The sequence below is a fragment of the Myotis daubentonii genome, chromosome 15 (genome assembly GCF_963259705.1).
Source record: "Myotis daubentonii chromosome 15, mMyoDau2.1, whole genome shotgun sequence".
In the NCBI taxonomy this organism is placed as follows: domain Eukaryota; kingdom Metazoa; phylum Chordata; class Mammalia; order Chiroptera; family Vespertilionidae; genus Myotis; species Myotis daubentonii.
The window spans coordinates 2,808,020-2,829,988 of NC_081854.1; the positions used below are offsets into that span (position 1 = coordinate 2,808,020).

Here is a 21,969-nt window from a genome sequence, read left to right on the forward strand (position 1 = left end):
TATTGGCCTATAATTTTCTTTCTTTGCAGGGTTTTTATCTGGTTTTGGAATTAGGATAATGCTGAGCTCATAAAAAGAGCTTGGAAGTGTCACTTCCTCTGGAATATTTTGGAATAGTTTCAGGAGGATAGGTGTTAATTCTTCTTTGAGTCTTTGATAAAACTCACTTGTGAATCCTGTCATTATTTCTTTAAATAGGTTCTCTGTTCCTTGTTCACTTTCTTCTTCTTGTATCCCTGTGATGCAAATGTTGTTTCATTCGACATTTTCCCAAAGTTCTCTTAAACTACCCTTTCCATTTTGCTGCTTTAATTAGGTGTTTTTTCTACCTTGTCATCCAAATAACTGTTGAACTTCTTCCTCATTCATTCTACTTTTGATTCCTTCCAGTATATTCTTGATATCAGATGTGTTTTTCCTCATTTCATACTGGTTCTTATTCATGGTTTCTATTGGTTTTCTCATGCCATTGTAGTTCCCACTAAGTTCCTTGTAATTCTCGTAAAGTTCCTTGAGCATCCTTATAACCATTACTTGGCACTCTCAATCTGATAAATTGCTTGCCTCCATTTTATTTAGCTCCTTTTTCCCTGTAGGTTGCTCCTTTTCTTTAATTTGTGGGTTGTTTCTTCATCTCTCCTATTTTATCTGTCTCTTTGTATTTGCTTCTATGTATTAGAGAGATCTGCTATGATTCCCTGACTTTCTGGGATAGCCTTATGCCATAGGTATTCTGTGGTACCCAGTGGCACAATCCCTTTGATATCTTAAGCTTTATGTTTTAGGAATGTGCCGTGTGTGTATTATATGGTCCTTCCTTTTGTAATTTGGTCTTGATTGCTGTTGGCCCATTGGTGTGTGGGAACAACCCTCAGGGAGGCTCACCGTGAGGCCCAACTCCAACCACATTGTGCAAATAATTGTACAGGTGCCAACATACTAAAACAAGAAAAACAAAGCAAAACTAAAAAACCCTTCACCAGTAACAACATAAATAAAAAAAGTAAGAAAAGAAAAAATAAAAGTAAAGTTGCAGAGCCCCTGATTCTAACTCCTCATCCATGGATTCTTGTTCCTCAGGTTTTGAATAAGTGGGATCTCTTAGCTATAGGGAAATAATATTATGGGTTCTTATATTTCAGACAAAACATTGAATAATAGCACTTAATTTCTGTATTGAAACCACTTTTCTTATTAATACTGAGCTATGGTGGGCAGCCAAATTCTGCTGCAAAGAGACTTCATGCAGGTTCCAAATTCAGAGATCAAGGCAGGCTAATAATAATCCAATGAGGAGACTAGGGAACCCGGCAGTGTAGAGAAAGAGCTCATTAAGAGACTGTGTAAAACTTATGATCTGAAAATTGGGGCCTCTGAGAGCACAGAACCTTGAAGGAAGGTTCGTGTCTCCCGAAGTCTTCACACTCTCATTTCATAATTCTCGGAGAGGCTGACACCACCGGCCCATCATAAAATAGGTCAAACCCAAAATCATTGAGTGGGAGAAGCTCTCACTTATGGGGCTGGGGAGGGGGCACGATAGAGGGTCATATCCTGTCAAGGAGAGGTGGGTTTCCTGTTTGGACAGCCAGGGTCCTGGGATTTCTCTGGTCTGCTCTGACGTCTGTGAACACTTTATCCACAATTCCTACTTCCCTCCCCGAAGACTGCACAGTGGAGAATCTCATCCGGATGGGCGTGGCTGGCTTGGTCCTGGTGGTGCTCGGGGTGCTGCTATTTCAGGCTCGAAACGACACCAGAAGGACCCTCGACACAGCCAGGATGTGAACACAGAGGCGACAATGCACCGTTCAGAGTGGGGGAGCCCTGGAGCTCATCTGATGACCCCAGGAGGTGCTGAAAGAGAATGTGGACCATAATTGGGGAAAATGTCTGCTGAGAATGTCCTGGGGAGAAGACGTGGTATGCGAGGTTTGGGTGCAGGAGAACGTGGGCCATGCCCCTGTAGAGGACGCCCCCTCCATCCACCTGGGTGCTCTCCCTCCCTCCCTGTCCTCGCTCACTCTCGTCCACTGCCCTTCTGTTCTCACCCTGTGATGTGAGGGTCCATCCCACATGGCTGGTTTGGATTCACATCTATGCACCCCTTCATGCGGGGTCACATCCATCCCAACAAAATGAGGTATCTTTACAATCTTGGAATTTTTTAAACCATAAAGGACAAAGGATGGGTACCTGGTACATTGTGGGCAAATGTCAAAATAATGCAGCTCAGTGACAGAAAGCAGACGCATAAGGTCAGGGGTTGTGTGATTCCATTTATGCGAAATGTCCAGGAGAAGGAAACCCATAGAAACCGAAATCAGATTGGTTTGTCTGGGGTTGACCAAGAGGACAGATAGGAGATGGACTGTTTGGTGTTTTTGTGGGGGGTTGGCTATAAATACTTCTTGAAACTAGGTAGATGTTGTCATTGAGACATTGTGTATTTATTACATTCTAGTGAATTTTATATTTTAAAAGACTGAGTTGTATGTTATTTGAATGTTGCATCAATAACAATAAATGCAAGTGAAACATGCGTGGTTCCCTTCAGCTCCCTTATACCTTGGAGGTTGCCCCACTGGTGTCCGTGGAACTTTATGGGAACCAGGACTCCCACCAGGTCAGAGGTGCCCTAAGTGCTTTAGTGCTTAGGGACCAGCCCACTCATTAAATTTCCACCTTCACTCCTGACTTGGGCTGAGTCTGGGATCCAGGCTGAGGCCCACCACCCCTGCATCCTTTTGTCTGCGCTCATCTGCCATTCAACCAAGGATGCGCTACAGCCTCTGATTCACCTTGTAGGCTTGGGGGACACACATGTGACTTCCAAACAGCCCTTCCCACCACACGTCTCTCATACCCATGCCTTCATCGGGTCAGAAAAATGACACCAGGTTTCCGGCCCACATGGCTCAGTGGTTGAGCGTCGACCTATGAACCAGAAGGTCATGGTTTGATTCCTGGTCAGGGCACATGCCTGGACTGTGGGCTCCATCCCCAGGGTGAGGCTTGCAGGAGGCACCCGATTAATGATTCTCTCTCATCAATGATGTTTCTATCTCTCCCTCTCCCTTCCTCTCTGAAATAAATATAATATATATTTATAAAAAAGAAAGAAAATGACACCAGATTGAGGCCCTTCATGTCCCTGGCACTGCCGATCCTCATAACAAACTCAGAGGTGAGGTTTCACAATTTTGCCCAACAAGCAAAGAAGGAGAGAAGAAGAGACTGGCTCAAAATAGAAGTTCAATAAATGTGTCCCCAGGTCTTAAGATTACAACCTGGGAATTGTCTCCAACATCCTCTTCTACCCAAACCACAGAGACGGAATAAACAGAGTTAGACAAACAGGTACAGTCTGGGGGACAAGAGGCTTTGAAGAGGCTGAAAGGACTCTGAAGGTTTGATGGAGAGGGATGGAGAGCAGGAGCTCTGCTTACAGAGACAAGGAATCAGAGAGAGGAAGTGATAGGGAGAAGCAGCAGCACACACCCAGGCCCAAGTGTAGGGGGGCGCTGGTTGCCTCTGTGGGTGAGTTGTCAGTGTTATAACATCCCCTGGGCCTCCTGTTCCTCTTGGGGTCAGCAACCTTGGCCCAGCCCCATTGGCTCCTGCAGGCAGCCAAGGTGGAGAGAGGAGGAGCCCTCCATTCTCCCCTCTCTCCCCCTCACACACTGAACCAACCCCAGCCTTCTGGCTCCCTGTGCTCCTGTCTGTGACCCAGTTTTCCCCACAGACAAGCTCAGGTGAAGACTCAGTGTTACAGAGCAGGAAATTTTGAGGCCTGCTTAATTATCTCGCCACCTCAGCAGCTTACAGCCTGTGCAAAGTTTCTAGGAGCTGAGCTCCCACACCTGAGTTATGGCCCCCAAAGAACACACAGATCAACACTCCTGGGCAACAGGCCCATAAAGAACAGACAGATCAAAATTAAGAAGAGTCCTGACCTTTAACTTACCCAGAAACGAATAACAGGAGGAGGACGAATAGCTTGGCTAAAACTATGCAATTAGTTTTTGTAACTTGGCTTTGCTTGCTACGGGAACCTGAACACGGATGTAGTTGTCCCCTTTAAATATTGGACTCTGCAGATGGTCGGGGCCGCTTCTCTCTTGGGCTTCCTGAGTGGAGGAGCGGACACTGGCCAGTCAATAAAGGCTCTCTACATTGTAATCAGTCTGGAGTTCTGGTCACTCTGTCACTCGCGCTCCAGAACATCAGGACAGTTCATGGGTGTGGCCACATCAGCTTCCTTCTGGCCTCCTCCAGGCCCTCACTTTGGGCTCAGGTGTTTCATTCTCATGGCCCCAAGCATACCTGTCACCGACCATCCCCTGCATAAAGCCTGTCCACAGGTTCCACCTGACTCCAGCCACATCCAGGGATCTCCACCCCACAGTCCATGCTACTGACGATCAGGCTGAGTTCCACTCTACAGTCCCGGTGAGGCCAATGCCTCCTCCAACCAAACTCATCCCGTGAACCTCCTGCCCTCCCCCAACACACAACCCGGGTTAGGACCACATCCTGACCCCTCATAGGGCCCCCTGAGCCCATCTGAACAGAGCTCCCTCCTCTCCAAACCTCCTAGACCGAACCAACATACATTTATTTCCAAAATGTATTCCCTGCATTTTGGAAATAAAGCAACAGGCTTTGCAATAATCAACATGTGAATCAAAACAGAAGCAAATGTTTTAGATTAAATGATAATGTAACGATTCCACATCAAACCTATGAAATAAAAAATCATGTGTGCTTGTGTGTGTGTGTGAGCATATGTGTGAGTGTGTGTGTGTGTGTGTGTGTGTGTGAGTGCGTGTATGAATGTGCATGTGTGTGTGAGTGTGTGAATGAGTGTGTGTTCATGGGCAGCTATACCCATCTGTCTGAGGGAAGCAGAGGTGAGAGCTGAGGTGGGAGGATCACATCTGGATGATCATGATCAGCCTTGAGTTCAGAAGGAAGAGCCTGGATTCACCCTGAAGACAGTGAGGACCATGGAAGGGTTTAAGCATGAACAGCTTCTGAAAGGGAGTGGCAAAGGCGGATGTGGAGGGTGAACTGGAAAAGGGAGTGAGGGTGTGGAGCTCAGAGCTCAGGAAGGTGATAGACGTGATGGCTGCCTTGGGGTGTGTGAAGGTGATCTCCCTCCCTGCCTTGTTGACTGGGGGCACCAAGGGGCCCCTCAGGACAGTGAGCCCAGGGGTGGGGAGGGAGGAGCCTGGGGGCTGTTCAAGATGCATCTGCTCCCACAGGAAGCTCAATGCCTCCTCTTGGCCCCGGGACGCAGGTCCTACGTCTCACAGAGGTTCCACCTGACTTTCTGTCTCTGTGAGCAGCGGGATCCCTCCATGTCCTGGGGGTGAATCATCGGAGTCATTGCTGCCCCTTCAGAGCACCTTTGATGCCGGGTGTCACTCTCCTTTTCAAACTGTAGAGACTCATCAGGACTCAGACAAGAACAACATTCATGGGAATCCTGTTCCAAGGTAGCAACACACCCAGACACACATTAAATACCACATCCTGAATGGTTGAAGGACACTTGTGCAGGCTACTTCCTCCCTTGAAGTCTCAGCAATGCCAATGCCTTCCCCACAAAGATGGTGAGAATTCCTCTCGACTGAGATATGGAGGAAATGAAACCAGCCATTCAATGCAGATGGAGACAGTGGAGGTTTGAGAAATTGAAAAGAAGAGATGCCTCTTCCAAAGGAGAAGAAGGAAGACTCCAGGTCAGACCCCTTGTGTGGAGTCACCTGGACCGTTCAGAGGGGAGGTCATGGTCTTTCCATCACATGGCACTGGGCCAGTGGGTGAGTCTCTAGGACACAGTGAACATCTTACCTGCCTCACAGCATTTGCAATAAGCAATGCCAAAACATAAAAAGTCAATCAATTCCTATTTCTTTAACCAAACTATCTTATTAACCTGTGAGAGAGAATTTTTTCTTCAAGAGGACACAAGAACGCGGACTTAGGGGGATGGTTGCAGGTTTGCTCCTCAACCCTCATGTGCGATGAAACCAATTGATGTCTCTCGGACATCGATGTTTCCCTCTCTCTCCTCTCTGTCTCTCTCCGTTCCACTCTCTTTACAAATCAATGGAAGAAAAATATCCTGGGATGGGGACTAAAATTTTTTTTTTAAAGTGCTGACCTTTTAAATAATTGAAGAAATAAATGTACATCAAACCACAGGGTGGTACCAATACTTACACTGAATAATGAAAATTAAAAAGGCCGGAAACATGAAGCATTGGCAGGAATGTGAACCTCCCAGGACCCTTGAATCAGGGAAAGTCGTGGAAATGCCGAGGCCACTGGGAATCTGCTCCGAAGATCTATACTGATAAAAGGGTAATATGCTAATTAGACTGGACGTCCCTCCAGACAAAGCCATGTTGGCAGGGGCTGAAGCAGAGGTGGTTATTGGCAACCAGGCCAGCAGGGGAGGGCAGTTAGGGGTGATTAGGCTGGCAGGCAGAGGTGGTTAGGGGTGATCACGCAGGCAATCAGGTGTGCAGTTAGGAGCCAGCATTCCTGGATTGTGAGAGGGATGTCCGACTGCCGGTTTAGGTGGGATCGGGCCTAAACCGGCAGTCGGACATTCCTGGAAAAGTCCCAGATTGGAGACGGTGCAGGCTAGGCTGAGGGACTGTCTCTCCCCCCACCCCCCACCCCGCCCCACCATGAGTGAATTTCATGCCCTGGGCCTCTAGTTCTTTCATAAATGAGCTCCCTCAAGAGCCGTGGTCGGGTGTCCCATTGGGCTGTTCAGAGAGACTCTCAGGGGCTGAGTCAGGACCGGATCCTGGGTCCCACCCTCTCTGAGCAGGAGTCAGACCAGCAGACACATGAGACCCTGAGGCTCAGGTGAGACCCCAGACACTGCTGACCAGCCTCCTGAAACTTGGACTCCCTGTGAGCTTCATCCTGGGGAGACACAGAACCAGGCCCAGGGTTGGGCCCTGCCCTGGCTGTGGGTCCACAGCTGTGTAAACCCAGAAAGAGGCAGTAGCTCCTGACTCACCACATCCTGTGCGTCTCTGTCCTTCAGGTCTAGGCCTCCTCCATCAGCAGAGCAGAAGCCCTCAGAGCAGACGCCATGACGTCCATCCTCTCTGCTCTTCTCTGCTTCGGTCAGTTATGGTCACAGGGAGCGGGAGTAGGAGGGGTGGCTGCCCATCCTACTCCCCCAGGCTCAGGCAGCTCCAGTGGATGGGGCTCTGATGGGAAGGGAATCAGCTGAGACACCCATGTGCAAATCTCTGACAGGGACTCTTTTCCAGGGCTGAGTCTGGACCAGAGGACCCGTGTGCAGGCAGGTGAGTCCTCACCAGCATCCATGTCTTTCCGCTTCCTTCACTCCCGGGACTCAGGAGGGAGCACAGAGGTCATGGGATGAGAGGGTCTTGGGCTGAGCTGGGGGTGAGGGGGAAGGTCTTTGTAAAGCAGCCTCTGGTTTCCTTTTAGGGACCCTCCCCAAACCCACCATCTGGGCTGAGTCAGGCCCTGTGATCCCCTGGGGGAGCCCTGTGACCATCTGGTGTCAGGGGACCCTGAAGGCTCAGGAGTACCGGCTGTATGCAGGCGGCAGATACTTGAACAGACAGAAGTCCCTGGAGCCTAAAGACAGGGCCAAGTTCCTCATTACAGGAAAATATGCAGAGAGATATACCTGTCACTACCTGAGCCCCACTGGCAGGTCAGAACACAGTGACTCCCTGGAGCTGGTGGTGACAGGTGAGAGGACACTCAGGGGTCCCAGCCTCAGGCTCTGCCCTCAGGAAGAAGGTCTGCTCTCAGGGTGTCTCCCTCTCACAGCCCAGCCCTGGGGGACATGAGGGAGGTGTGAGCCCCATTTAACACGCTGCCTCCTCCACCCCTAGGATTCTACAGAAAACCCAGCCTCTCAGCCTTGCCCAGCCGTGTTGTGACCTCAGGAGGGTACGTGACACTCCAGTGTGGCTCAAGACAGGAATTTGACAGGTTCCTTCTGACTAAGGAAGGAGATCACAGGCTCTCCTGGACCCTGGACTCACAGCCACAGCCCACTGGGTGGTCCCAGGCCCTGTTCCGTGTGGGTCCTGTGACCCGCAGCCACAGGTGGACGTTCAGATGCTATGGCTATTTTGAGAAGCATCCCCAGGAGTTGTCTGACCCTAGTGACCCCCTGCATCTACTGGTCTCAGGTGAGCGGCCCCTGATCCCATCCTCTCTGAGCACAGGCAGCTCAGGGTCCTGCCCCCAGGAGACTTCTGAGGTAGGAGAAGAGTGAGGGGTCTGAGTGTTGGTCACCCAGCAGAGATCTGCCCTCAGAGATGCTCTCACTTTTGATGAGAGCTCAGGCTCAGCTCTCCCCATGAACTGGGTTGGGAAGTTGTTAAGTGGGCGGGGGGAGTGTCTTCGGGGATCACAGAGCAGATGTAGTAGAAGCAATGGAGTGATTTGGAGACTCCAGAGTGAGCCCAACCTCACCCCTTTCTATCCTCATTTCCAGGACCCTCTGGAGGCCCCAGTCCCCCGCCCAAAGGGCCCACCTCCACAGCTGGTGAGTCCTGGGGAGCTCTGCTCAGAGGGAGCAAGTCCTGAGAGTCTGTCAGGGGATTGAGTGACCCAGATCCTCAAGGACGGGCTTGTATCCCAGGGGTTCTGGGAGTCCCAGGGTCTGAGGCAGGTGATGGGTGGGGTGGTCATGGCAGAGGGAGATGTGGGGGCGCAGGTTGGCGAGGGGGTGCTGAGCTCTAGTGGGAAAAGGCAGCCCCACTACTCCCCTGGCATCCTTATCCCCAGGAGGCTCTAAGTCGGGCCAACAGAGGGGTAAGTGAGAGTCTGTGGGGAGGTGGTAGGTTCCTCCATGGGGACAGGGACTTAACCATGGGGGGGGGTTACGGGATTCAAGCCCCTCTGGATTTGCTGACTTGGACACCCCTTCCCCTGTCTGGGCCTCAGTGTCTCTAAGTTTAAAAGGAGAGAATCCTTGTTCAGAGCTTAGATTTCTTGTCAGTTCTGGTCCTGATCTCCTGGGAGAGGGGCCTCACAGGTAAGTCCCCAGGATGTGATGTTATGGGGCCTGTCCCCTCTGTCTCAGTGATGGTGACACTGTACAGGGAGGGACAGGCAGGACAAGGGTCCGGGCACCCAGTCCTCCCCCTCAGATCAGGCTCAGCTCAGAGGAGGGAACAGGGTGGATCAGCCCTGGTTCAGTTCCAGGCTCTGCTGCTCCTGCTGTGGGGCTGGGCGGCCCCTTCTCTCCTCTGAGTGTCGGGTTCCTGTCTGCTCATGCCTGGTCCCATCCTGCTCACAGGCTGCTGGGAGATGAGGTGACATAAGGGCCTCACAGAGCTCAGGAAGGCAGAGCCCCCAGTCCAGCTCCACCTTCCCAAGGGGCATTTGGGCCCTGTGGGTGGGGATGGACCCGGGAGAGACTCAGTCCACACCACACCCTGCCCCTCCCTGCCCTTGCTGTACAGGGGGCAGGTACTGAGGAAGGACCCTCAGCTCCAGGGGAGACGTGGACAGGCGCCTTTAGAGGATTATCCCAGAGCAGGAAGCTGGTGTCCCCCTGGGGGGCAGCGTGTGGACAGCACATGGAACCCACAGTCCTAGGTTCCAGTCCAGGTCCTGCCCAGTACAGGCTGGGTGACCTGGGGCAGGTGATTAACCTCTCTGAGCCTCAGTGAAGTGGGTGGTGGCGTCAGCATCCCTGGCGCATGACTGCTGTTGAGGTGAGAGGAGATGAGTGAGACCCCAGCACTTGCCTCGCACACAGTAGGTTCTCATAAAATGGCATCACTGGCTCATTCATGACATTGTAAGGGGGAGATAGGCTGCCAGGTCTTTCATGTCTGATTCCTTTCCTGGAGTCATCCCCAAACCCTCCATCTGGGCTGACCCAGGCCCCATCATCACGAAGGGGAGCCCCGTGACCATCTGGTGTCCGGGGTCTCTGCAGGCTAATGTTTACCTTCTGTATAAACAGAGGGGCTCTGAGCCCTGCATATGAGGATACCACAGGACTCCAACAATAAGGCCGGTTTCCTCACTGAAGCTCAGACCTCACCCCACGCAGGACTGTACCAGTGAGCATATTACACCACTGGTGACATAGGCGGCTGGCGTGACAACCCCGTGACAGGCAGGGCCAGCATGCAAGTGACCACCACCTTTGTATCTGTCTGTCCACCCAGCTGGCCCCTCCATCTGAGGCCACAGGGAGAAGATGCCATGAGCCCCACCCTCAAGGCTCTGCTCTGCCTCAGTGAGAAGGGAGGAGGGGGAGGGGAGCCCTAGTCTGTCAGGACCCCAGGACACAGGAGGCTCATGGGGAGGAGGGTGCTGCTCAGGGTTCAGGGCAAATCTCTCACAGGGACTCTCTTCCAGGGCTGAGTGTGGGCCTCAGGACCCCAGTGCAGGCAGGTGAGTCTCCCAGGTGTCCCAGCTCCCACTCTTCCCTGGGGACATGGGCCACCCCACAGGCAATAGGGGAAGCGGTGCAGATCTGTCTGACTGATGGGGGGCATCTGGGACTGAGAGCTGGGGACCAGGGGTGAAAATGTCCTGTGACTCAGCCTCTGATTCTTTCCAGGGCCCCTCCCCAAGCCCATCATCTGGGCTGAGCCAGGTCCTGTGATCCTCAGGGGGAACCCCATAACCATCTGGTGTCAGGGAACACGAAAGGCTAAGGAGTACCTAATTTACAAAGAGGGAAGCCCAGCACCATGGAAACGACAGAAGCCACAGGAGCCTGGGGACAAGGCCAAGGTCTTTATCACACACATGACAGAGCATGATGCAGGGATATATCACTGTTACTATCTCAGTTCCACTGGCTGGTCAGGGCACAGTGACTTCCTGGAGCTGCTGGTGACAGGTGAGAGGACACTCAGGGGTCCCAGCCTCAGGCCCTGCACTCAGGAAGGGGGTCTGCCCTCACGGTGTCTCCCTCTCACAGCCCAGCCCTGGGGGACATGAGGGAGATGTGAGCCCCATTTAACACGCTGCCTCCTCCTCTCCTAGGATCCTACAGACAACCCAGCCTCTCAGCCCTGCCCAGCCCTGTCGTGACTTCAGGAGGGAACGTGACCCTTCAGTGTGGATCAGGGCAGGGATTTGACACATTCATTCTGACTAAGGAAGGAGATCACAAGCTCTCTTGGGCCCTGGATTCACAGCCACAACCCAGTGGGCAGTTCCAGGCCCTGTTCCCTGTGGGCCCTGTGACCCCCAGCCACAGGGGGACGTTCAGATGCTATGGCTGCTACAGGAACAACCCTCAGGTGTGGTCAAACCCCAGCGATGCCGTGGAGCTCCTGGTCTCAGGTGAGCAGCCCCTCACCCTGTCTCTCTGCTTGTCAGCTCAGGGTCCAGTCCTCAGAACAATCATGGGATGAAAGGGGAGTGAAGTGGCTGTAGAGATGGTCTCTTAGAAAGTATTTGTCCCTTACACACAGCCTTACTCCTGTTCACCTCTCTCCCTCCTCTGTTGCCAGAATGTGTCTCAGGTGGACAGTGGGAGGGTCTTAGTGTGGGAACCCCAGGCAGATGCAGAAGTCCAAGTGAAGTGGGAACTCCAGGGTCAGCCCCAGCCTCTCACCTCTCCTGTTCTCCTTCCCAGGACCCTCTGGGACCCCAGCTCTGCACACATAGTGTCCTCTTTGCTCAGGTGGAGACAGAACACCCCAGGATGTCTGAGTCTCTCAGAAGATCTAATGACCTCCCATAGACCTAAGGACAGGCTTGTTTCCCAGGGGGACTGGGAGTCAGGGAGAGATCTCAGGGGAAGCACAGGCCTCCAGGGTCTCCCTGGATTCACCTCTCCCCCCGCCCCCCACATGGAGTCAGGCCTTAGAGAGGGAAGTGAGGCAGGTGGCAGGTGGGGAGGTCATGGCTGAGGGAGTTTTTGGAGCTAAGGCTGGGGGAGGGGGAGTCAGGTTTAAGTGGGGAGAAGGCAGACCCTGCCCCTTGCCTTTCATCTTGATCCCAGAAAGCTCTGAGCAATGGTCCCTCCTTCCCTTCCCCTGACCCAGGGAGTGGGGCCCACAGAGGGGAATTGGGAGTCTCTGTGGGGAGGTGGTGGGTGCCTCCCTGTAGGGAACAAGGGCTGAGTCATGAGACTGTTCTGGAACCTCTGAAGTCTCTCACTTGGACACGCCCTTCCCCTGTCTGGGCCTCAGTGTCTCCAACTGTAAATGGAGAGAATCCTTGTCAAGAGCTTAGATTTCCTGTCAGTTCTGGCCCTGACCTCCTGGGAGAGGTGCCTCCCAAGAACCCCTTAGGACGTGATGTTATGGGGCCTGTCCCCTCTGTCTCAGTGACGGTGACACTGTACAGGGAGGGACAGGCAGGACAAGGGTCCGGGCACCCAGTCCTCCCCCTCAGATCAGGCTCAGCTCAGAGGAGGGAACAGGGTGGGTCAGCCCTGGCTCAGCTCCTGGCTCTGCTGCTCCTGCTGTGGGGCTGGGTGGTCCCTTCTCTCTTCTGAGTGTCGGGTTCCTGTCTGCTCATCCCTGGTCCCATCCTGCTCACAGGCTGCTGGGAGATGAGGTGACATAAGGGCCTCACAGAGCTCAGCGGGCCAGAGCCCCATCCCAGCCCGGCCTTCCTAAGGGGCTTCAGGGCCTGCAGGGTGGGGATGGACCCGGGAGGACTCAGAGTCCATGCCACACCCTTTTCCTCCTGTCCCTGCTGTGCTGGGGGCAGGTACTGAAGAAGGACCCTCAGCTCCAGATGATACGTGGACAGGCCCCTGCAAAGGAGGAGCCCAGAGCACGAAGCTGGTGTCTCCCTGGGGGGCAGCGTGAGGACAGCACAGGGAACCCACAGTCCTGGGTTCTAGTCCCAGCCCTGCCCCGTCCAGGACGGGCAACTTGGGGCAGGTGATTAACCTCTCTGAGCCTCTTTGAAGTGGGTGGTGGGGGTCAGCATCCCTGGTGCATGAGGTGAGAGGAGATGAGTGACAGACCCCAGCAGGAGCCTCACACACAGTAGGTACTCATGAAATGGGATCACTGGCTCATTCATGACGTCATTAGGGAGAGACAGGCTGTCAGGTCTTTCAGGTCTGATTTCTTTCCTGGAATCATCGCCAAACTCTCCATCTAGGCTGACTCAGGCCCCATCATCACCAAGGGGAGCCCCTTGAGCAACTGGTGTCAGGGGTCTCTGCAGGCTAGTGCCTACGTTCTGTATGAAGAGAGGGGCTCTGAGCCCTGGGATATGAGAATCCCACAGGACTCCAGCAACAAGGCCAGTTTCCTCACCAAGAGGGCAGAGAGGAGCTGGGAGGGGTCACAGACAGAGTCTCTGGAGAAGAACAAGGTCCCTCAGCTCAGGGTCAGGGGCGTGAGGGGGGGGTGGCTCTCTACCCATCACACCTTCCTCTCCCCAGGAATGTACAGGAAACCCTCCCTCTCAGCCCAGCCGGGACCCTCAGTGCCCAGGGGAGCGACCGTGACCCTGCAGTGTGGGTCTGAGATCTGGTTGGACACCTTCCACCTCCACCGGGAGGGGTCACTGGACCCTCCCCAGCACCTTCGTCTGCAGAACACGTCTGCACCCTCTCAGGCCAACTTCACCCTCAGTTCTGTGAGCTCAGGCCACCAGGGGACCTACAGGTGCTATGGCTCAAACAGCACCTCCCCCTACCTGCTGTCACAGCCCAGTGACCCCCTGGAGCTGCTGGTCTCAGGTGAGGAGTCCTGACCCTGTCCTTTCTGTGCTCAGTCAGCTCAGGGCCCTGTTCCTAGGAGTGTGGGTGACAGTAATAAACAGGGAGGTGGAGGAAGTTCCACAGAGCAGAGTCCAGCCCATGAGAGAGCAGAGACAGACGGGACCTCTCACTCCTGAACCCATTTCTGAACCTCAGCAGAGATGAAGGGTAGGGAGGGCGAGTGAGATGTGAGTGAAATGAGCAGGAATGTGATTAGACTGAGCAGAGAACACAGACACTCCACCTGCCCCCCCCCCACCACTCACCTCCTGATGTCTTCATCTCAGAATCTGGGTCCCTGTAGTCCCAGCCCCCACTGGACACTCCCATATAGGGAAGCATCTGCCTGTGGGCACCACACTGCTTGCCCCACTGTGCTCACCTGGAGGCCTCCAGGCCCTCAGTGCTTATCTGAGACCAAGGAGGAACCCTGCAGGCCTCATGGGACCTGGGACCTGCTGCCCAGACTCTGTGCATTCACCTCTGCTCAGTGTTTCTGTGCACACGGGTCTATTGTGGCTTTTTTAAAGAGAACTTTCAGGCAATATTCCAGTCTATAAGCTCACGATTTAACTTATATTATATGGAGTCCAGATAGAAATATAAATATCCTATTCCTCTTTTCAATGGGAGTAGATTAAATTCATACTTTTTTTATGGAGAATAACTTCTTGTTTATATAAAGTCTTCTTATCACGCACATTTGCAAATGAGCTTTATGCATGAACCTTAGAAGCACGTGACAGCTATTTGTAAAATTGAGTAAATGCACAGCCCACTTAGAGAATTGCACAACTAACACTGTAATTTGTGAGTAAGCGGTGTGATTCCTGTACATGTTCTAAATGGTAGTAAGTGCACATAGGAAAGCTCTTGGTTTGGGTATATTTATCTCATGACCTGTTAGCCTCCCAAAGACTCTCCCTGTGGACCCTTTTTCAGTTGATCCCTCCAACATGCTGATAAAATTATAATCCCCACCAGGCCAAGGAAATGTCACTTCTTTATTCCCAATGGCATACCTATTTTTCTCACTCCACATCTAATACAATGAAATGAGGAATTAAAATTTTCCAGAGTTTCCCCTCTGGAAATCAGCTTAATTCATACCCAAAGTTATGTCAAGGCAAGCCCATTAAGAATTCTACATTTTATATCAAAGTCACTATTGGCCTCTTTGTTCCAATCTGTTCTTCTGCTTCATTAGGGTTTACTAGGAATGCTTTTCTTTCTAACAGATACACATCCCCCATAATTATCTTTTCTCTGACTTATAACCAACCACATGACACACATTACAAAGGCTTCTTGGTGTCACCCATTTGGATATTAACCCACCTGAGTGACACTGATCATCCATGTGCATTTCTGAATTGTGGGAGCTGCGATTTAGAATTATTGCATGATCACTATAATGAGGAGAGGTCCATAATTTCTGTTTATATCTTGGGTTTTATATGAAAACTAGAGGCCCCGATCCTGGATTCGGGCACAGAGGGGGAACAGGGGGAAGGAGGGTTCCTCAGCCTGGCCTATGCTCTCTTGCAATCCAGGACCCCGCAGGGGATATAGCAGTGTACCAAGTGGCATGTGGCCAGGGAGGAGGCTGAGCGTGTGTCGGGTGCCACACCATGTTCATCCTAGCTGCTGCACCTGCCACAGCTGCTCAGTAGCACTGCTGCAGGGTTGGAGAGGCTCCAGCTACCGCAGCTGCCATCACCAGCCTTGAGCCCAGGTTCTGGCTGAGCAGCGCTCCCCCTGTGGAACCGCATAGACCACAAGGGGGCAGATCCTGAGTTGAGCATCTGCCCCCTGGTGGTCAATGAACATCATAATGACTGGTCGACCAGTTGTTCTGGTCATTGGGTTGTATCAGTTTGCTTAGGCTTTTATATATATAGATGGTGTAGCAGATTGACATAATTTCCTACTTTTGGTGTCAGTAAATATTGAAATCGGGGGGATTTTCTCTGTGACTTAAATTTGAACCAGAACTGAGGACTTCTTTGATCTTGAGCTTTGTTGTCTTTTGAAATAAAATGATCACATGATCAGCACCCATATATCCATATTTTTCATCTGGAAAATATATCCCCACCACTGTAGGTATTTGTTATTGTAAAATAAGGTGAGCTAATAAAAGATTCAATAGATGAACATCTTCAGGTGACAATGGACATATCAGACCCATAAGAGGAGGGGCCTGGGCAGGGTGGGGTGAAGGAGATCCAACCCAGACTTTCACCCCTTCATGCTCCTAAGATTCAGGAGCCCCGACACCAACCCTTCCTCCATGAAACCTGGGTCCCCAGCTGTGGAACACGTGGGATCTCTCAGCTGTAGGGGAATAAGCTCATGGAGCTGTGATCCTCAGACTGAACACAGAACACACAGCTCTTAGTTATTTCTGAATTGAGACCATTTCTTACTCATCCTCAGTTCTTGGGCACAGCTAACTCTGATCAAGGTGCCTCAGAGCAGGTGCTGAGTTCAGACATCAGAGGGATGCTGATGTCAAGGGGAGGTGGGAGCCCAGGATAAACATCAAAATCCTGGAGATTTGGGTCTGCCCTGACCTCTGACACGTCTTTACCCACAATTCTTATTTTTCCATCCCCAAGACTACAGAGTGGAGAATCTTATCCGGATTGTTGTGGCTGGCTTGGTCCTGTTGGTGCTCGGGGTGCTGCTATTTGAGGCTCGAAACAACCTGATAAGGACCCTCGATGCAGCCAGTTTGTGAACACAGAGGGAACAATGCACCGTTCAGAGTGGGGAGCCTTGGAGCCCATCTGAAGATCCCAGGAGGTGCTTAAGGAAAGTTGGGACCATTGTTGGGGAAACTGCCTGTTGAGAATGTCCAGGGGAGTTGATGTGGTAGGTGAGGTCTGGTTGCAGGAGAACATGGGCCATGTCCTCCTCTATCCACCTGGGTTGCTGTCCCTCCCTCCCTGACCTCGCTGACTCTCCTCCACTGCCCTCTGTTCTCACCCTGTGACATTAGGGTCCGTCCCACATGGCTGGTTTGGATTCACATCTATACACTTCTTCATGCTGGGTCACATCCATCCCAACAAAATGAGGTATCTTCACAACCCTGGGATTAGTTTAAACCATAAAGGACAAAGGACAGGTACCTGGTCCATAGTGGGAAAACCTCATAATAATGCAGCTCAGGGACAGAAACCGGACACAAAATGGAATCAGCTTTTGTGTGATTCCCTTTATGCGAAATGTCCAGGAGAAGGAAACCCATAGAAACAGAAATCAGATTGGTTTGTCAGGGGTTGAGCAGGAGGACAGATGGGAGACGAACTGTTTGGTGTGTTGTTTTTATTTTTTACTTCTTTTTTTTGGGTGGGGCCGAGGGAGTTTAAAATCTTCTTGAAACAAGATAGACGCTGTCATTGAGACATTGTGTATTTACTGCATTCTAGTGAATTTCATATTTTAATTGCATGTTATGTGAATGTTGCTTCAATAAAAATAAATGTGGAGAACCAAGATGGCGGCGATATAGGCAGACGTGTCCCAGGTCGTGTCCCGGAGCAAATGTAAGCTGAAGCTAGTAACACTCACACCGAATTGGCGAAATTGCTCAGCTGGTGAGAGGGTTTGCAGCCGGGAAGAGCAGAACTCCCCTGGTAAGGTAAAAAAAAACCAGGGATTTGGGCAGGAAAGTTTGCCAGACCTCTGAACCCAGAGAGTCGGAGGGAGACCGCGTGGCAGACAGCCGCGTCCTTTGGGACAGGCACAGCCCCTGACGGGGGAAAGGAGAACTGCGGGATTCTTGGAGCCACCAGGGAAATTGAGAGCTGGGTTCTGTGATCACGGAGGACTGAGCCTAAAGGGGGCAGCCTGAAGAGCTGACCTGACCATGCAGTCCCGGTAAGAGAAGAAGCTTACAGAAACCAAGCCTTCCCCGTTTCCGCGGCCGGCATTTGTTTGTTTGTTTACACTGAATCCTGTTCATGGGACATTTCGGATACAGACACTCACCTGTGCTGAAGAGAGGGAGAGTGTGCTGAGGAGTGGAATCTGGGGAGAGACTGGGGAAAGAGGGGGAGCCGGGAGAGGTGGTAGTGAATTGAGTGCTGAGACACCCCTGAGGCCAGGACTGGGGCAGCCACCCGCTCCTGAGGGTGAGTCTCCTCCCCCCAGCCCCCAGGCAAGGAGCACAGCCACACCCAGATTCCACCCTGAACGAGATCAAGGATTAAGATAACCTGATCAGTCCCTGGGAGTTAACAGGGTCTGGCCTATAGGGGGATTTTCAATCCCAGCAACAACATAGCGCCGGTAACTATCTACTACGCAGTCAGCTCTGGGCAGTGAACTTCCACTCGACAGAGAGGCCCTATAGCCTCAGAGGCCAACCCCAGAACACTGCCACCCAGAGGCTGACCCACAAACTGACTCTTTGCTAAACACAAAATAAGGCAGTCTGGAAAATAAATGCGGCATGCTTTAAAATAAGGACTGTGGTTTACAACACAGAGGAACAGTATATCGCAGGGAATCTCAACACTCTCCTGAATACCTGGAAGGTCTAAGGCGAGCCACACTGAAGAATAGAAGAAACGAAGGACATTCACTACTGCAATTTTTTTTTCTTTTTTCACTTTTTAACTAAGAAACCAATTTTTTTTTTATTTTTTTTTTCTGTTCTTTTTTTTTTTTTCTTCTTTTTCCATCACCTGATTTTACCCTTTTAATTACTACCTTCTTATTTTTAACCAGTATTATTACTGCTACCATTTTACCATTTTTTAAAGTGCCATTTTATTTTTTCTTTATTTTATTTTGGGATTAGTGTTCACCATTCTATTTTCATCGTTATATTATTGGTTGTTTCTAGTTTGTATTCATATCCAGGGAGCTGTTGCTGGAATTTGTTGGGATTAATGGCTGTTCTATAGGAGTATTCTCCTCATATAAAAAGTCTCTTCCCCTCTTCCACTTCATTCTCTCTTTTTGCTCTTTTTTTTTTCTTTTCTTTTCTTTTCTCGCTTTTATTTTCCCCCTTCCTTTTTCCCAATTTCATTTTTGCACTCCCTTTTTTTGGTCCCTACTTTTCTTTTCCTTTCTCTCTTTTATCTTTTTCTCTTCCTTCTTCCTTATCCCCTAATTCTCTTAATTCAGGTGGTCACCTTTACTTGGGGTTATTAATATCGTAAATATATTTGTGTATAGTGCCTGGTACGTGGTGCCTTGTTGTGTTGTATTTTGTGCCTTTAAATCAACGCAGCAGATCCAAGCAACAGCAACCTCCTGAGCACCACATCCTCTGCTGAGGAACAGCAGCTGTACGTGAAACCTCGCCCCACCAGCCAGAAGAGCCACCACAGCTGTGAACAGCACCCACCAGAGGAGCTGCTGACAACTGAAGAGCAGCTGCTACCGCAACCGCCCGAAGAGCAACCACAGACCAAGGAGTCACTGCCACCAAGGGAGCAACCACTGAACAACTCAACGTCTAGATATGTCATTGAGATCAAACATGGGTAGACAAAGAAACCCCCAAAGGAAAGAGAAGGAGGACTCTCCAGAAAAGCAGCTAAGTAATACAGAGGCATGCAACATGACAGATAAAGAATTCAGAATAAGGATCCTAGAGTGCATAAACCGGATGGAGGAAAAAATCGACAACCTCTTCAAGAAGCAAGAAGAAACAGATGAAAAAATCGATAACATATGGAAGAAGCTAGAAGAAACAGATGAAAAAATCGATAACATATGGAAGAAGCTAGAAGAAACAGATGAAAAAATCAACAACCTAAGTAAGACCCAAGAGGAAATGAAGAGTGATATAGCTGCAATGAAAAACTCCATTGAAAGTATCAACAGTAGACTAGGAGAAGCAGAGGACCGAATAAGTGAATTAGAAGACAAGGAAGCAAAACACACCCAAAATGTACTGCAATTGGAGAAAAAAATTAAAAGACAGGAGGAGAGCCTAAGGGAGCTTTGGGACAACATGAAACGAAACAACATACGAATAATAGGAGTACCAGAACAACAAAAGGATGAACAAGGATTAGAAAACCTACTCGAAGAAATAATATCAGAAAACTTTCCTGAGGTGGGGAAGAAAAAAGTCACACAAGCCCAGAGAGTCCCAAACAAGGTGAACCCGAAAAGACCAACCCCAAGACACATCATAATCACCATGGCAAATGTTCAGGACAAAGAGAGAATCTTACAGGCTGCAAGAGAGAGACGGAAAGTTACATACAAGGGATCTCCCATTAGATTGTCAAATGACTTCTCAACAGAAACACATCAGGCAAGAAAAGAATGGACTGAAATTTACAAAGTGATGCAAAGCAAAGGACTGAATCCAAGAATACTCTATCCAGCAAGGCTATCATTCAAACTTGAAGGGGAAATAAGAAGCTTCACAGACAAAAAAAGGCTAAGGGAGTTTGTCACCACCAAGCCAGCATTGCAAGGAATGCTAAAGGGACTGATATAAAAATAAGAAATAAAAAGTTCAGAAAGAAAACAGCCACACACAAAAAAAGAAATGGCTACAAACAAGTACCTTTCAATAATAACTTTAAACGTAAACGGACTAAATGCTCCAACTAAAAGACATCGAGTGGCTGAATGGATAAAAAAACATGACCCATACATCTGCTGTCTACAAGAAACCCACCTCATTAGAAGGGACTCACACAGACTGAAAGTGAAAGGATGGAAAAATATCTTTCAGGCAAATGGAAAGGAAAAGAAAGCTGGGGTAGCAATACTTATATCGGACAAAATAGACCTCAAAGTGAAGGCCTTAACAAGAGATAAGGAAGGCCACTTCATAATACTAAAGGGATCAATACAACAAGAAGATATAACCCTGGTAAACATATATGCACCCAATGTAGGAGCACCCAAATTCATAAAAAAACTCCTGGAAAATATCAAAGGAGAGATCGACAACAATACAATCATAGTAGGGGACTTTAATACACCATTGACAGCACTGGATAAGTCCTATAGACAAACAACCAGCAAAGATATAGCAATCCTAAATGATTCACTAGATCAGATGGACTTAATAGACATCTTCAGAACACTTCACCCCAAAGCCAGAGAATATACGTTCTTCTCAGGTGCTCATGGGACATATTCAAAAATAGACCACATACTGGGTCACAAGCAAAGTATCCCCAAATTCAAGAAGATTGAAATCATAAAAAGCGTCTTCGCAGACCACGATGGCATAATATTAGAAATAAACTACAATAAAAACAACCCAAAATACTCAAACACCTGGAAGCTGAATAGCATGCTATTAAATATTGATTGGGTTACCAATGAGATCAAAGAAGAAATTAAAAACATCCTGGAAACTAATGACAATGAAAACACAACAATCCAAAACCTATGGGACACATTGAAAGCAGTCCTGAGAGGGAAGTTTATAGCTCTACAGGCCTATCTCAGAAAACAAGAAAAAATGGTAGTAAATCATCTAACTCTACAACTCAAAGAATTAGAAAGAGAGCAACAAGAAAACCCCAGAGTGAGCAGAAGGAAGGAGATAATAAAGATTAGAGCAGAAATAAATGACATAGAGACCAAAAAAACAATACAGAAAATCAATGAAACCAAGAGCTGGTTCTTTGAAAGGATAAACAAGATTGATAAACCTCTAGCCAGACTCACCAAGAAGCAGAGAGAGAGGACCCAAATAAATAAAATCAGAAACGATAGAGGCGAAATAACAACAGACCCCACAGAAATACAAATGATTGTTAAAAAATACTATGGACAGCTTTACTCCAACAAACTAGACAACCTGGAGGAAATGGACAAATTCCTAGAAAAATACAACATTCCAAAACTCAATCAGGAAGAATCTAAAAATCTCAACAGGCCAATAACTATGGAAGAAATTGAAGCAGTCATCAAAAAGCTTCCATCAAACAAAAGCCCAGGACCAGATGGCTTCACAGGGGAGTTTTACCAAACATTCAAGGAAGAACTAAAACCTATCCTCCTCAGACTACTACAAAAAATTCAAGAGGAAGGAACACTTCCAAGCTCATTCTATGAAGCCAGCATCACCCTAATACCAAAACCAGGTAAAGACAACACAATGAAAGAGAATTACAGGCCAATATCCCTCATGAACATAGATGCCAAAATCCTCAACAAAATCTTAGCAAATCGGATCCAGCAGTACATCAGAAAGATCATACACCATGACCAAGTAGGATTTATCCCAGGGATGCAAGGATGGT

At 49.6% G+C, this 21,969-nt stretch overlaps 2 protein-coding genes across 3 annotated transcripts in view; both read left to right on the forward strand.

Annotated features, from left to right (window-relative positions):
• LOC132216508 (leukocyte immunoglobulin-like receptor subfamily A member 5) overlaps positions 1 to 21,969 on the forward strand; it is a 60,046-nt gene that overhangs the window by 5,056 nt on the left and 33,021 nt on the right. The window contains exon 4 of one of the 2 annotated variants that reach the window (XR_009448763.1): positions 1,667 to 1,932. Coding sequence is in view for 1 of the 2 variants with exons in the window: in XM_059665752.1 (XP_059521735.1) it covers positions 1,667 to 1,788 (122 nt within the window). In the remaining variant the exon portion in view is untranslated. Of the gene's footprint in view, positions 1 to 1,666; positions 2,530 to 21,969 lie in introns of those variants that run through there. The other variant, XM_059665752.1, reaches the window with a different exon arrangement.
• On the forward strand, positions 10,243 to 17,053 carry LOC132217249 (leukocyte immunoglobulin-like receptor subfamily B member 4). Its single transcript, XM_059667346.1, has 5 exons — positions 10,243 to 10,276; positions 10,399 to 10,434; positions 10,604 to 10,888; positions 13,406 to 13,705; positions 16,342 to 17,053. Exons 1-5 carry the CDS (start codon positions 10,243 to 10,245, stop codon positions 16,467 to 16,469), a joined length of 783 nt encoding a protein of 260 aa, XP_059523329.1. The 3' UTR covers positions 16,470 to 17,053.